The sequence below is a fragment of the Thermobia domestica genome, chromosome 15 (assembly GCF_964235325.1).
Source record: "Thermobia domestica chromosome 15, izTheDome1.hap1.1, whole genome shotgun sequence".
Lineage (NCBI taxonomy): Eukaryota > Metazoa > Arthropoda > Insecta > Zygentoma > Lepismatidae > Thermobia > Thermobia domestica.
In genome coordinates this window covers 514,024-530,203 of record NC_137468.1, presented here as the reverse complement: position 1 = coordinate 530,203, position 16,180 = coordinate 514,024, and the positions used below count along the sequence as shown (strand labels likewise).

General features: G+C 36.3%; 1 protein-coding gene across 1 annotated transcript; it reads left to right on the top strand.

The window, feature by feature from the left end:
• The first annotated feature begins 385 nt into the window (after positions 1–385).
• Atg8a (GABA type A receptor-associated protein autophagy-related 8a) lies at positions 386–13,935 on the top strand. Its single transcript, XM_081741210.1, has 3 exons — positions 386–794; positions 7,247–7,444; positions 13,506–13,935. The coding sequence occupies exons 1-3, from the start codon at positions 705–707 to the stop codon at positions 13,569–13,571; spliced, it is 354 nt and encodes a 117-aa protein (XP_081597336.1). The 5' UTR covers positions 386–704; the 3' UTR covers positions 13,572–13,935.
• The last annotated feature ends 2,245 nt before the right edge of the window (positions 13,936–16,180 follow it).

Below are 16,180 nucleotides of genomic sequence, written 5' to 3'. Positions count from 1 at the left end.
GCCCCTGACCATACAATAGTTCATTTGCAAGCCTACCGTGATAATTTTTAGGAAGCCAGCAAAAATTTAGTGGGCTACCCCCTAGACCCCCCCCCCGTGGATATAGGCCTGTATACTTTATTGGCAATTTAATTAATTTGACTTGATTAATGAAGCGATGGTTGGCAACACTAGTATATTTTATTGCACAATAGCTACATGAAAAGAAATATCCAAAAATATAAAACATATCCAATTAAAATATTTATTAATATTATAAGGTAGAAATATATATTCTTATTCAATAATGTGTTATATTTTATATCACAATTATTTTAATTGTTTTTGTTTTGGAAACTGGCAAAGGCAAACTGGCGGAGTAATATATATCTATTTATGGTCACGTGCAGGTGTGTGTAGCCTGTGCTCTCAAGCAGTCTATCTTAAATTTTGACAAACTTTATATTAGTAATTATTTGTAGTTGTGTAATGGTGATTATGAAATAAATGTTAAACAACATGAGGGTAAGTTTCGTATGAACAGTGTAATATACGTGGGTGTAGATGAAGTCTTGCATTATTTTTGTTGGCGGATTAATCCAGCTGATTGGTAATTCGTCCAGGATCACAGGAGGAAATTGATTGTTGATATACGTTGTTATTTTTCTGATTGTGCCAATCATCAAAATTGTTTGACATCCAGTGGAACATTTTATGCAAACAAGATGAAGTTCCAATATAAGGAGGAACACCCATTCGAGAAGAGAAAAGCTGAAGGAGAAAAAATTAGGAGGAAATATCCTGATCGTGTTCCTGTAAGTAAACTCCATAAATGACTGTCAAAATATGTGATCGTTGTAAGCTTGACTGCGTAATATTCTTTGTTTTGTGTTGATGACTTTGTGTTCATTCTAAGTTCTTTAAAGAGTTAGCTAATGCAGCACAAGTTATTTCTGTTTTCAAAAATGGCGAATTGAAAGGAATGTGTAGCTTATGTTAGAATCCTCAGAATTGTAAATCAATGGCCCCTTGAAGTAGGTACAGTGCGTCAGAAAGTTTTTTTTTAATAAATAATAAATAAATAAATTCATATAGAATTATGTTGAATCCAGCATTCTAGACGTGATTGTTTACGTAGGAGTTAGAAATCGGTAACGCCCAAGGCCACAAATGATTATGAAGATAGCCATAAACATTAATTACTGTTGTGAAATATAAAATATCTTTTTAGCGACATACTGCATGAAGCAAGTTTTGTAGTCGAAACTAAATCTCTAATTGAAACTGAAATTGAAGCAAGGCACTCATTGTTTAGAAATATTGTTGATATAACGGACGCAATGCAGTTTATGGATCCATTGTTTTCTAAAATATAATAGTATACATGAGAACCCCCTGATCTGCGTTTCTTCTGTGTTCTATTACCACTTGTACATGAAATACCATAAATTTTCTATGTAGTGTAGAAGTATCCATGTGCCAAGACATGCGATATGCGTTAAATCCCCCCCCCCACACACACATAGTCATAAAGTACAAGGGCACTGCACATGCAGATATAAAGTTCAGGTACGTTCTTTTTTATTTTCGTATCAGTCGATAAGTAAATAAAAGTCGCTTTGTTACCCCCTTTGTAAGTTTGTACATACTCAATGAATAATCCCTAAAAGTATGAGCGTCCTGCTCTTTCGGGAACGGATGCAGCTTCATGTATACTATATTCTTTGCATGATAATTATCTAGGTAATGTTATTTCAAAAGAGAATGTATTATTAATGAAAATGGGGCTGTATGATGATCTTCCCTCTGATATGCATTGTGATGTGCAAGTCCGTAATGCAGTGATGCAAATAAGCAACAAAATTTTTGTCGCCCAAGACGACAAGCTACTAGTCCACATCCCACAATAGGAATAATTTACTTACCTTCGGTATGATATTAAATGCTCGCCCGCACCAGCGATTGGTTATTTGCATTTTTGCCGTAATGCAAAGTGCGTCCTTTTAATCACGCATTACGGTGTAAGAAAACCATGATGCAGTTAAATGCATGTGAAGGAGGTTGGGGTAAAGTGTTGTGGCATTTGTTTTTCATACTTACCTATTAGATGTCAATGAAAGAACACAACAGTGCAATAATTCTGCGATCCGACTTTTCAGAACTTGTCAGTGAAATTACCGTTAAATTGCTTATTGTAAGTTCCGGAAATCCAATCGATCTTTTTTCTTTTCGTCCGATTTGTGTTCCTCTCATCGAGATCTGCTATGAACTACATTTTTGGGGTTAACTTTACAATGCCCGTTCCAGTTGGTAACCTTAAGCAGAGATGGTAAGTTATTAAGTTTAACGAGATGGGTCCAAACTTCCCTATTCCTGCTAAGATAACCCTACCATACTCTACTATAAACTTTTAAAGCTGTCCTACTTCTCGATGCGCAGTTAGATCGTGTGTTGTAGTTCACTCCATTCTTGATGGCACACTGCTCCTCACATGAAAGTAGGAGTGAAAGCATTCAAAGATTACATGTATTTCAAGTACCGATAGTCTGATGTAATTTTTTGGATATCATTGTGTTCCTCTCATCGAGAAGCTATATTTTGTTTACAAGTGTAATGTAACTGGTTAGAGATTATTACAAGTGTTATTTTAATTTGTGGCACTGCGGAAACCCATTATTACTCCACTACCCTTGTTTGCGCGTATACTGACCATCACTGACGTGCCTGCTCACTCCAGATGCACTCCTGGACAGCTAGGAGGGCCCACAAGCTTCACCTTGCACTGACAAGGTTAGGTAGCATTCATACTTTTTAATGACCACCAATCGTGTTGGTTTATATTGCTTATATCTAGATGCTGTATTTATACTGAAATCGTGACAGTATCGTGTTTCTTTCATCAAAACTTATAGTGGCCCCTCTTGAATTTCATCGATTCTAAATAGCATATTGTCATGTTATCCAGGTCATATCTTTTGGAGATCAGTAAGACGAGAGTTAGTAAAAGAATTATAGTTTTACATCTCTTTCGAGTGGTGTGTCTAAACTTGACCTTCTCAGTGAAAAATATTTTTGATGCTGTAAAGCTTCTCAAGTGAAAATAAACTGTAAATATTAATGAAGTGCAATTATTTTTAGTTGCCAAAGTCGGATCGCATAAATAATAATAATCGTGTTCCTGTCATTGAAATCTCTGGTAATTGTGAAAAATATTTTTGATGCTAGAACGCTTCTCAGCTGAACGTAGGAGTGAAAATACAAAAGAATTGTGATTATCTGAAATGGGCTCCGAATGTTGAATCACAAGTTTTTGTACCGTTTGTGTTCCTTTCATCGAGATCTTTAATAATCGTAAACACTTTACCCCAACAGTGAAGACAGTGTTCCAGTGGAAGCTAAGTTCTTAATGGTGACAGTGACCATGTTTTGCTGAATTTATATGTAAAATTCAATATCGACATTCAAGGACATACTTATGATGGGGTTAAGTGCCGTATCGCCGGACCAATTTTAGGAAATTTACCAATTTTAGGAAATTTACTGACTCAATTGGAGAATTTATTTAAGTTTATGAGAAAGAATGAGTACAAGGGAGGTAAGGGGAATAGTAAAAGTTAAGAAAGTGGTTGTATTTGTTGATTGTTATTGATGTTGTTAGCGGCACTGTATGTGGAGGCGGATGTACTATTTCGCGGAGAGGTATACGGATCCAGAAATTGTAAAATGTACAGAATAAAATTGGCATGTCTTGAATTTGCCCATTTCATGTCGAGAACAGAACCCAACCAACCCCTGCCCGGCTTCTAACCCGTTCCTACTACTACTGTTACTACTCTTACTCCTGCTCCTACTACTAGTAATACTTATACTATGGATCCCTATTAAAGTAATACTCCATGCCTAGTGTAACGTAATCCAACAAAATATACGGATTGCAATACATTTTAGTGCTTTTTTTCAGTTTTCAATGTGGTCCGGCGATACGGCACAAATGCCCTTATAATGAATAGATTTCTGCAGGCAACAATTAAATACAAAGTAGTACAGGTGTGTTTTATGTTTAAAAGTGTAGGATTACAAGTGCTTTGCGAAGGTTAAAATAAGTGAGTGCATAGATAGATGACTGTATTGGATAATATTTTCCGCCGCCGGAGTATTTCTGCACAATGTATTTTATGTTTACAAATGTAGCGCTACTAATGTGAAACCATTATAGGCCCTAAGTGCTGTAGGAACTCATATCACTGCGAAACCCACATGTTTTCGCTACATTTGCGTGCTCACTGGCTTCGCCGTGCCCTGTTTCGGTTTGATAGCATTCGTGCTTTTTCGTGGTAATCTAGCACAGGTTAATTCTTTTCCACTGCAGTTTTTAGAACTTTTGTCTGGATTCTATATTTATCCACAAATTGTAAAAGAATTTTTCAACAGTTACATGTGGTGACCGTATTGGATTTCCTTAATTCTAAGTGGAGTATTCTAATGTCGCAAGTCATTTGGTGGATTAGAGAATGACAATGACGAGGAAATTAGAGAATGACTTATAAGGTTTCAACAATTATTTCGAGTGGTGTGCCCAAACTTGAGCTGCACGTTTTTGGTTTCTTCTATTATGTGACAGTAGCTTCTGGAAATATATCAGAAGAAATGTGTATAGTATTTTTCTTCACCAGTATTGTGATTACGTGCATATCCACCATCGGTGACGCGCCACCTCCCTGCTCTGGTTCGGTTAGGTGCACTTCGGTGTAGTAGCTATCCCGGACAGGTAGGTTGGCCCTTTAGGCACTATAGTTTGTATGGTATACGCACGCTGTATGTACGCAGAATAGTAATTAAGCCCACCTGAAGTGAAACCTTTCCCAGCAATGCAATTGCTTTCATAAGAAACAATGTTTCAAGGTGCTGGAAGTGGATATCCTGATTAGGGAAACATAAATGTACTGAGTTGTGTTTACGATTCAACTGCGTGTTTGTGCTTGATAGACTGGCAGAAAGCTTTCGACAGGGTCAGTGGGACGATACTTCTGCAAATACTTCGGAATTGGAGTCAACTGGAGAAATCGACGGTTCATTCAAAATTTGTACATAGAACAACGAGTGAAGTTGTGCTTGAAAGAAGAAACCAATAGTGTGGAGATTGGAAGTGGAGTCAGACAAGAATGTAGTATATCGCACGAATAGTTAGAACCGAAGAAGGACTATAGAAGATGATTGACTAAATAGTTGACACTGGGAAACTATATGGAATGGAAATCAACATCGAAAAATGGAAAGTCATGAGAATATCTCGTGAAAACACTCCCTTACAGGTCAGAGTAGAACAAAGAGAACTTGAAGATGTTCAGGATTTTAAGTATCTGGAAAGTATTTTGACGAGAGAGACTGCACTAAAGAGATTAGGTCAAGAATTGCCATAGCCAAAGAAACATTCAACAAGAAAAGAGCACTCTTAATTAGCAGCCTTAATATTGGACTAAGGAAAAAGTTGGCCAAGCATTGGACTGTATGGTTCGGAGAATTGGCTACTACGGAAGTTAGAGAAGAAATATTTAGAGAGCTTCGAAATATGGTGTTGGAGGAAAATGGAGAAGATAAAGTGGACAGAGAGAGCAACAAATGAAGATGTTTTAAAACGGATAGGAGAGGACAGGACGCTTTTATGCCAATTAAATTGGACACATTTTGCGAAGAAATTGTCTTCTTCACACCACTATAGAAGAAAAGATGGAATGAAAACGAGGAATAGAAAGAACACAAGTGATCGATGATTTGAAAAATAGAAGGAAAATATTGAGAGTTAAAAGAGGAAGTTGAAAATCAAGAAACATTTCCAGACTCAAATTGAAAACTAAGAAAGCAAGGGGGGAAAAAAGCACTAATTAGTCTCAGCACCTGCCAAAAGGCAGAATACTGAATTAATTTATGAAGCCATAAACGTTACGATTTCACTGTCTTTGGGGTATCATATTGCACAATTGCCTGCTAGTGTGCGACCTTTCACTCGCAAATATCAATTGAGATTCGTTTTTTTAATTCTATTTTTTTCATGTGATTGATTGATTGTCTTCGAAACTTAAACGTCAATTTGCTTTCTTTTTATTATGTGTTTATAACTGCAGTACTTATTTCGACAAGTTTTTACTTTAGTCATTTTATTCAAGAAATCGATTCCTAAGCATCTGGTTCCTGCGAACAGTTTGTTAGGAGTGGGATCAGTTAGAAATCGTGATTAGTGCTGTGGTCTTTCTGTAATTATTTTAAACATTGTATTTTTCAAATGCTGACAAATTTAGAACCATACGAAGTTCCTATCGTAACACAGTTCGACATTTATTAAACTTTTAAATATGCAATGTCTTTCACCTCATCGAACAACGATTTAAAAAATTACTAGCACTAATGTACAGTACGAACAACTCCAGAAAAATTATATACTTGCAAGAGTACATGATCCTCAGCCCCCACCATCATCAAATATATATATTATATATCAAGAAAAGAAGGAAAAATACTTCGAAAGAAATTAAATAAATGCCTGAAAATTTTAATTTGATGAAGGTAGTTCGGCACCAGGAAGCAATGACAGCGCTCATGAATAATGTTTTTATGCTTAGTCACACCAATTGAACTAACATATAAAGAGTAGGATAATTTCCCATATGTGCAGTCGAGTTTTACTGACGAAGCTTCCATTCGTAACAGATCATTGCTTTAAGCATGGTGGACGTTTTCGATTATGGCGTTCACAGTGATGCGTTCACCTCGTATTGTACATAGTAAGTTATATAGTTTTTCACATACAACTTGTGTTGAGCTTAATAATGAAACAAAATTCATAACATCTTGTCACACTCATATATTCATAAGCAATATAAATTCAAAAGTAAATTTACGCCATCAGGTGACAGGAAGCAACATGCGCGGAAACCACCAGTAACGACGTGAAGAACGAAAAACCTTATCACAGTACATGATGTCACATCATACCCATATTTTCCCGTGAAAGCAGAAACAGGAACATCCACAACGAGAGTAAGGGACACAGAATAGCTATGTTTTTAAAATAAGAATCAAAACAATCAAATCACTGAATTGAATGAAATGGCCGAAGTAAAAACATATCGCTTTTCAAATGATCCTTCAATATACTCGCTTATTTGAAGAGCATTCATTTTTAACAATGATTTTGTAAAAAATAAATAAATACAAATGTAACTAAATGACAGCTGACCTGGTATTTTTTTCTCTACCTTCTTCCTCGCAGGTAATTGTTGAGAAGGCTCCAAAGGCTAGGATTGGTGACTTAGATAAAAAGAAATATCTGGTACCATCAGATCTGACAGTAGGACAGTTTTACTTCCTCATCAGAAAGAGAATTCATCTGAGACCAGAAGATGCTTTGTTCTTCTTTGTAAACAATGTGATACCTCCCACCAGCGCAACTATGGGCTCCCTCTATCAGGTAAGAAAAAGAGATATAAATCATTTTGTTTCTGATGTAAGTGGAAGAAAATTCAGTATTGCCAAGTACTACTTTACTGCAGTAGGAAGTAAAGACACGCTCCTTTCATCCTATGGGTTGTTTGAGGGTAGAGATTTTGATAGGCTACTTACTGTTAGAGATAGTTTCAGCTCTTAAAATGGAAAGAGAGGATTCACTTGGTATCAACGGAGAGTTTTTTTCCTCTCTTGGGAGCATCAGAGCTGGAATTAGCTGTCGTGATCTACGGCGATAGGTACACATTCAATGACATGATCAGGAATACTTTCATCTATTTCGCATAGGGCCATGGCTCGTTTCACACACGATTTCGAGAGATTCTGACCTTGGCGGATTTTATAGCCTGTGGAATTCGCGCCGTGCTTGGACTGCTAAACCTATCCTATACTGGTTCTGGCAAACTCTGAATCTTGCAGTTTACCTCTGGTGCATGGTGCGTGATCGTGGGACGTATTCATTTTATTTTATGCTGCTCAGGTGATAATCTTATGGTTCTGTAACTGTGAAATTTAAGTTCCTTAGCATTCATTTCAATTCTTTAGCAACGGAGAAGGGGTCCGTTTAAAAACAAAGTCGCTGACATTGTTTCGGTTCAAAATTGCATAATACAACACGCCTTTTCGCTGCTACCAACGAAAGGAAGCACTACCTCGAATCATGAATATTCCAGTTCGACGTCATGCTGGTAGTTCAAAGAAAGAAAGAAAAAACACACCGACTGTGGTCACTTTGCAGTGGCGTTCGCCAAGTGTTCGTTTGAATTCTTTCTTTTGAATTTTTCTCATGGCATGCAAACGATTACTGACTATTGTTCAATGAACATTCAAGTTGGCTGGTAAGCTATTCAGTGGTTTCGCTTAACATTTTTGTCCAATAGTGTTCTTCATGTACTAGTTTATGGTTCTTCTGTGTTCATCACATTTTTGAGTCATTCAATCTATGCTCTGAGACGGATTTCGTTGAACAATAGGTAACTTCTGCGTATTTGTTATATTTTCTTTTTGACCAAATTGATATAAAGAGAGTCGTTCTCCTCAATTCAATTGCAGAGCACACGCTCTTGATGCTCGTAGGGTTTTTGGCCTACTTCGATAGGGTAAGGGACCAGCTTTTGTAATGAGGATGCCTTCGATAAACGATTTAAGTACGGGTCGGAAAAGTCTTTTCGTCCAATGCAGCACCGAGGTGGTGATGAACGGAATCAATTATTAACGTGGGCTCCGAAGGGTGATCGCGGGTGCACCAACCATCAGATTAATTGTCATAGTATAGGCCAATCTCCATAGCATTATCATGACTTCAAGAGAACTGGTTCATAGGAATAAGGCGCTGATCCCATCTAACAATGTCATATGTAAGTGTTTTTCAAACTTTGGCCACGAGATCTACCCTTATGGTTCTCGTGGAACCTTACCAGTAGTCTTAAGGAAAGGGAGAAGTATAAACTTCAAGCGAATTGTGTATAGTTAAAATTTCAAAACATATATATATAATATTATTTAACAATGTAAAAACTAGACAAATTGTAGTAGCTTATGTACATGTAATATTATAAAATATTCTTGATAGCCTTAAGTTATTAAAAACAATAGCAGTGTGTATTTTCTAATATTAATATAAATTTTAAATATAGGGAAAGGAAAGTAGTGTTTAATTTGTGGTATTTAAAAAGTATGAGAGACTGGATTTTGCTCTGAACAAAGATAAAATTGTCTTCGAAGGGGACAAGAGTAGGTTGGTCCGTAGGACATTTTGACTAGTAAAAAGTGGCTCCCAGTTGAAAAAAGTGTCATAAGGACGCATTGTGAACTACGGACAAACTTATTCGACTCATAGATGGTATTTGTGTTGCCCTAAAATAGAAATAAATGTCTCTTCGGCGATTTAATTATTATTTATTTTTATACATGCTCACAATATCCAGTCCTCCCCAGGTTAGCCACAGATTCTTATTCTTGAGGTCGGCTGTTGTTCTGTATAATTTGCAGGTATTATTTAACGTTTGATTGTGTAGTAACATGATGTGCACACATCTTATAAAACAAAATCGTGTCGGTGTTTATAAATTAGATCTTTTTCGGACGTGGTATACAAGGTCGACCATTTATCGTGAAACGTCCTTAAAATTTTTAAACTAAAATGTAATTAACGCCGAGATTTTCTACAGCGGGAAATTGTTTCACCCTAACAACACCATCAGATTAATAGAATTGCTTTCCTAATATAGAATTGTAATTTTTTAAATGACATTACGTTACGTCATTACATATTTCAAATTACCGAAAACGTATACCGTACATAGTCGTATTTACACAAATAGGATGCTAGAGTGTCGTAAACATCCAAACTTTGTTAGTCCTCCGTGGTGATCATGTTATGGCAGATTTTGAATAAATAGAAAAAAAAAAAAAAAAAACTTTTAAAACTGTTTTATTTGGAAAAACTGCCTGCGTAAGTAATCCATCCACGGAGATGATTTTCAATAGATATAAAGATCATAAAACCGTTCACAGCAATTTGATATCGCAAATCATTCTTCTGGAAAATAATAATAATAATAAAAATCGGAGAAGATCTATATTTCTGGGAAATGTTTTAGATTGTTGGTTCCTTCTGCTTTTAAATATTACGACAAATTGTTGGTAGTTGTTACAACTGCTATGGATGGTATTATGGTCTCCATGTACGTAATTGGATGTAATGCTTATTTAAACAGTTTTTTTTAAAGAAAGGTTTTTTGAAGAAGTACAGATACGCCATACCGTGGTCATAGTATTTGTCACTAAGATACTTTCAGTGTTCATTGCCCTGTCCGCGTCACTTGCATTATGACCGTTGTAAAGACCTCTAAAATTTGGATGAATGCCGTATTGTAGCGTCCTTATTTTCTAGCAGTAGCGGTTCGTGGTCTGTAGAAGTACCGGTTGCAATGTTGCAATGTTGCAATATCAAAAGTATGTAGTTACGCGCAAGTGTTCCCCTCCCCCCAGCATTCTTGAGTCTTATCCAAAAAATATTCAGGAAATATGAAGAGGAAAGTCCTTATAAGCTCCATTTGTATATTTATTGATTAAAATGTATTCTCTAATATTGATTTAATATATAAGTTATTTCCTTTTTTTCAAACAACCACTATCAATGTATGTTTACACACTATTTATATACAAAAACTTCTACGTTCATGTTATTGAACAAGAGATAAAGCGAATATATAGCATGCGCTGTAAGCCATGAATGATATCGTTAACCCAAAAAGAAGAAAAAAAGCAAGAAAATTGCATATATTCATGCACACAGTTAAACAAAATTATTTAATTAAGTAAACTATGCATTATTTCAAAATGGAAGGTCTTTCTTCGTTCTTTTCGAGCTTCAAATTTTTTTTATGACTTCATTGCAATCTGAAATGCTGCTCGCCAAGTTCTTCTGAATAGAAAGCATCGCTACTGCAAATATTTTCCGCTTTATTTTCTTTAAGGTACAGAAACACCTCTCTCCTCCGACAATATGCATTTTGTTAGCATTTCTTTGTATGAATATAAGGGACAAAGAGTTCATTTTCAGTAATTACGTATTTTTGTTTGCTGTTCTATTATAAAGAAGCATGATATATAAGAATTTTTCCTTCGAAAATAAAAAAAAAATAATAGTTTAACATTCCAGCAATTTAGGCTAAAGAAGACAAATGAATATTAAAACTGAATAATTTGAGATTTATGCTCTCCGCCGGAAATCGAACACGAGATCATGTGCACGAGCGACACACAGCTAGGAATCAGACCACTGGTAAGACATTCTCTTCTTCGAGTCTCGATCGCCCCCCCCCCCAGAATAGGATATTTTTTATTTTAAAAATAAAATCTATTGACTTCTAACGACCGCCCTCCCCCAAATATTCAGCTTGGATCTGCCCCTGCTACCACCAGACGCGTATTTGCTCTTTGCGAGTTTCTGTTTGGTGACCAACTTCTTTCTTCCAAGCGTTTATATCTCACTCAACCTATCAACTGAGTCAAGCGCTGCCAAACGGAGGAATTCGTAACTACTACAGAAGCTGACTATATACCAGTTGCGAACGAAGTAGCAACTGGAAAAGCGTAATACGGGAGGATAGCAGCGACGCAGGAATAAATCCACTTCCTCATGTTAAGAGATAGGAGCTCGCTGCCATATGCTCAATGTTACTGCTTCCAGTGGCAACGCTCGCTGCCACTGGATTTGTATATCACTCTCTTTCTTTCAGTTTTTTAATTATTATTTTTTTTTAGAAATGCATCAATACTGTTTTGCGCTCAAGAGCAAAGGTTTATTTTTTTACTGATACACTACTTTAATAATTAAAAAATATCTTTAGTATTAAAGAAATATCCGGTTGCACAACCATGCAACATATAGTACCAGCCGCCACTGTTTTCTAGCATATGATATTGTAAGTGTTTGCGTAATATGTAGAATTGGAGTATGTAATACACTGATGTAATGGTATTTTTAAGAAATGCAACTTTTTATTGAGTTGGAAACTCTTTAATTTGATGGCATTGCAGAGCATGTGAGAGAGCGTTCCCCTCTCGGTATTAGTTTAAAAGTTACAAGAGTGTCTCAAGGTAAATGATTCACCCTACATATACAGTGGAAATGGATGCATGCTATAAAATCCTCTAATATATTGAGAGAAAGGTAAGGAGATCCCAGAAAACTGAGATTTTAGGGTTTAAAAGTGTTTTTCATAATTTGCCTCAGCACCGCGGTGTGTGTACCGTAAATTCATGTTTGAATGGAATTACTTTGAAGAAGACTTACTCTTCCTATTAGATAACTATATTATATGATTCATGACTTACCTGTAACCATCGGAAAAAAATGTAGAAAAGTACAGACTGTTTATTTCTTCTCTGTGTGACTGAAAGAATAAACCTGCTTTATCCGTCACATTCCATAGAGACATGATGGAAAAATATGTACACATGGAATGGATGAATCCTCCATGCGTTACATACGAGGGTCATTTAACTCGAAATGGCAACATACTTGTGAAATGGGATCACTCACCTCAAGAAGCTTACGGCCCTTTGATATAGTCTCCGCCAGCCTGTTGAACCGTTGAATACCTATCAAAGCTCCACTTTCTGAAACGTTTGCCTCCGAGTTCTTTCACTTTTGGGAAAAGTTCAAAATCGCAGGGGCTCATATCCGGGGAGTATGGCGGGTGCTCCAGTACCTCCCAACCACATCGTCGTTACAGAGTCTGTACTGGATTACCTGTATGGCATGTGGCATTGTGGTGTAGGGGAATTGGTCCAGACTCCAGGAGGTGAGGCCGTTTGCCCCGCCTGAAATGCTGCAACCCATCTCACCACTGTGCAATATGGTAGAACAGCTTCATCACAGGCCTCTACTAATCCTCTGTGAATCGTTCCTAGCATTTCGCCCTCGTGCCACATGGAATTTCATAAACACACACTGTTCTACACACGTGAACATTGCGTGAAAGCGGTATTTCACACAACAATCACTTTTAACAATGTCTACTCACCACACACACCGTAATATGGGAACGCAGCAGCGTTGAATTGACTCATCACATCCACGGAACACACTACGTTTGTCATTTGTCTCCTACCCACCCGACACTCCAATCGTAGCAGTGTTGCCAGTTCGAGTTCAATGACCCTCGTAGAAACAAAACTTTACTTTCGTGATTCTTTAAACTGAAGATAAATAAACATATGATCAAACTTGCAGAAGAGGTATTCACTTCAGAATGAAACGTGTTATTTGTACGTACTACTGGCAAAATAAGTATACTATGTAATCTGCTGTTGTCTTATGGGTAATTGCTTAAGAAGGTAATAATTGTTACTTAATACGTCAAGTGACGGATAGTTTTATTTTTTTCATTTACCTCAAGAAGTCTGTAATGATTCGACGAGAGCTTTTGTAGTTCTACAATACATGAGACGCTTGTACATAACTTTGTGACCATGTTTCAATCTCCTAACAAGTGATCTGTTATGTGTTTCAGGAGCATCACGAAGAGGACTTCTTCCTTTACATCGCGTACAGCGATGAAAACGTCTATGGTATTTAAGTTTTGTTTGATGTCATTCCTTTTGGACTTGGAAATTCACAGTCAACAGGATGCCACGAAAAAAGAAAGGAAAAAATACATATATTTGTTGTTTATAATGTAAAAAAAAGTTCTATTATTGATGATAACTGAATGGTAGTTATAGTATTATGGTTTGAATTTTTCTTAAATCCCAGTATTTTTTTTTTTAAACTACGTCTCGTCTCGCACAGTTTGAGGGTTCGGTTCCGTTTGCTAAGTTACAGAGTCACAGAGAATAATTGTGTTTTGTTTCGCTTCACTTCTTACATTTCCTTTCATTGTATATACGTATATATATATAATGTACACATAATTAAAATTTAAATAAAAAGTTAAAATATTACTTTTTGTATTTTAATGGTGATTTACAAATACTCAAATGAAAATGATGATGATTTTGAGTTACATGTCATTAACCATGCTATACAGTGCCATCTTGCCTATGTCATAATGAAAAGATTATTAGATCCATCTCACATAGGTGGTGTCAGTTTCGATTTTCTGCAAAACTACGGATGAGGACTTCCACTCAGCCAATCATTTTCTTAGCTCAATCTATTGCTATGCGTCTTATATTTGAACATTTTTATCCCGATAAACGCTATTAATATTTGTACAATTTGTTGAATTTCTGTCGTAATTTTTCTGTTGAACAGAGAATATCATTAGCTTGAACTGGACCGACAATTTTGTTATCTTCGGGTTGCATTTTTTAAAAGTCACTCCTATTGATTTTTATAGTTAATAGTGACCGTGGAACAGATATTCGCGAGTATTTGGCTTCTTTTTGTGTGTACTGTAGAACATGAGAAAAGCAATATTCAGTTGTAGATAATAAAACGGCACCTTTGATACTCAGTTCGACTTTCTATTGCAGAAGTTTAACTGGTGACGTTTTCGTTTTAGTAATTTTTTTTCTTCGTTAAGGCAGTGGTTCCCATGACACAATGTTGTCGCATAGTCCCATACGGTATGTCGTGAAATTTAGAATGTAAAAATCATGAATCATTTTATAATCAGTTGAGACAAACTGTATCAGTCGACGTCAACAGTGCTCACTACTTTATAGAAACTTCTAGTATTAGACTTATCATTATTTACATTGTTACTAATAAAAGTGGAAAAAGCGTATCGCGGTGTCGTGGGCGTAAGTCGAGAATGATCGGGAACCACTTCCTTAAGATACGACTTTTGCATTACACATGTCAATGTGTTAAGTTGCGTTCCGTTCGTTGGTGAAGGCGTGCACTCCAGTTCGCTTCAAAATACAAGCCACTAAGAAATGCTTAATATATTTAAATTTCTGATTTATATTAGCTAATTTTTATGTAAAAGAATGGTGAGTATGTGTTTTGTTATGCAATAAAAGTTATAATTGTTTTCAAATCGCAGGTGGTAATAACTGTTAACTAAATAAAATTACGTTGATGTGTATCAAGTAAAGTACTCTTTTAAAAATATGTATAAGCGTTTTTCTTTCTGTGAGGAAAAGAAACTTGAAGTATGAATCCAGTTCTTTTTATTATTATTTATTTATTTTATTATGGAATCCTATTTTTAGCTGAGAGCCTGCGAGACATTAAAGGTATCACTTGACACCGATTCATTCACACTGAATATATTCTTCGTTGTATTTCTCTTAATATTTCACTGTCGATTCTGTACATTTTGGAATGTGTAAAACTATGATATTAATTTTGTCACGTCACCAAACGAAACGGCTTTGTTGTATATCTTGTTAGCGTATAAGGAACCAAACTGCAAATCATCACAGAAAGACTACCACTGAGTTGGATATAGAATCCATTCTTCCTTTGATAGTACAGGGACGAAGGAATCGTAAGGCTTCGTTCAATTCTAAAATGCAAAACACTGGTGACGTTGGTTTAAACATTGTCTAAATACCACTTCGTAAGGAATCAGAAATTGGTCATTTATTTGTTCAAGTTTAGAATCGCTTTTTAGCATCGAGGCTGTATCGGAAGGAGATCTACGACTTAAGGTGGAATTCAAACCACCATCATGCATTCAATGTTCTCCCATTCAACAGTCAAACCCTGGATCTCGGAGAATGATTGATATTTGAATATAGTGTACAGCGTATTCTGTTATTAGAAATATATCTTCCATTATTTTCGAACATGATTAGGACGATGTGAATGCAGCGTATTGCCTTTTTTAGGAACATTCCCAATTTTTAAACGACGAACGTTTCAGTATATGATTGGAAATGAAATAATGTTGAAGATATATTGGTATTCTTTTGCAAGATGATACATGAAAGTCTGAGTATAAAGAGTAATGAGTTTTGAAAATATTCACCTTGAGCCTGGATGCAGATCTGGAGTCAGGCGGGCTGCCTTGAGCAGGATGCGCTTCAAGGAGTCCCCATTAGGTGTCTTCTTACAGGCTATTGATTGAAGCACTTGGCTACAGTTTCTAGTCGAACGGATTCAGATCTGGGCTGCGAGAGGGCCAGCGTCTGATGTGGAAATCAAGTGTAGGACGTTGGTCCGTAACCACTCGTGTGTTGACAGTTCCTTGTGCACACGAGTAGAATCCTATTGGAAGGTAAACTGTTGATTAGG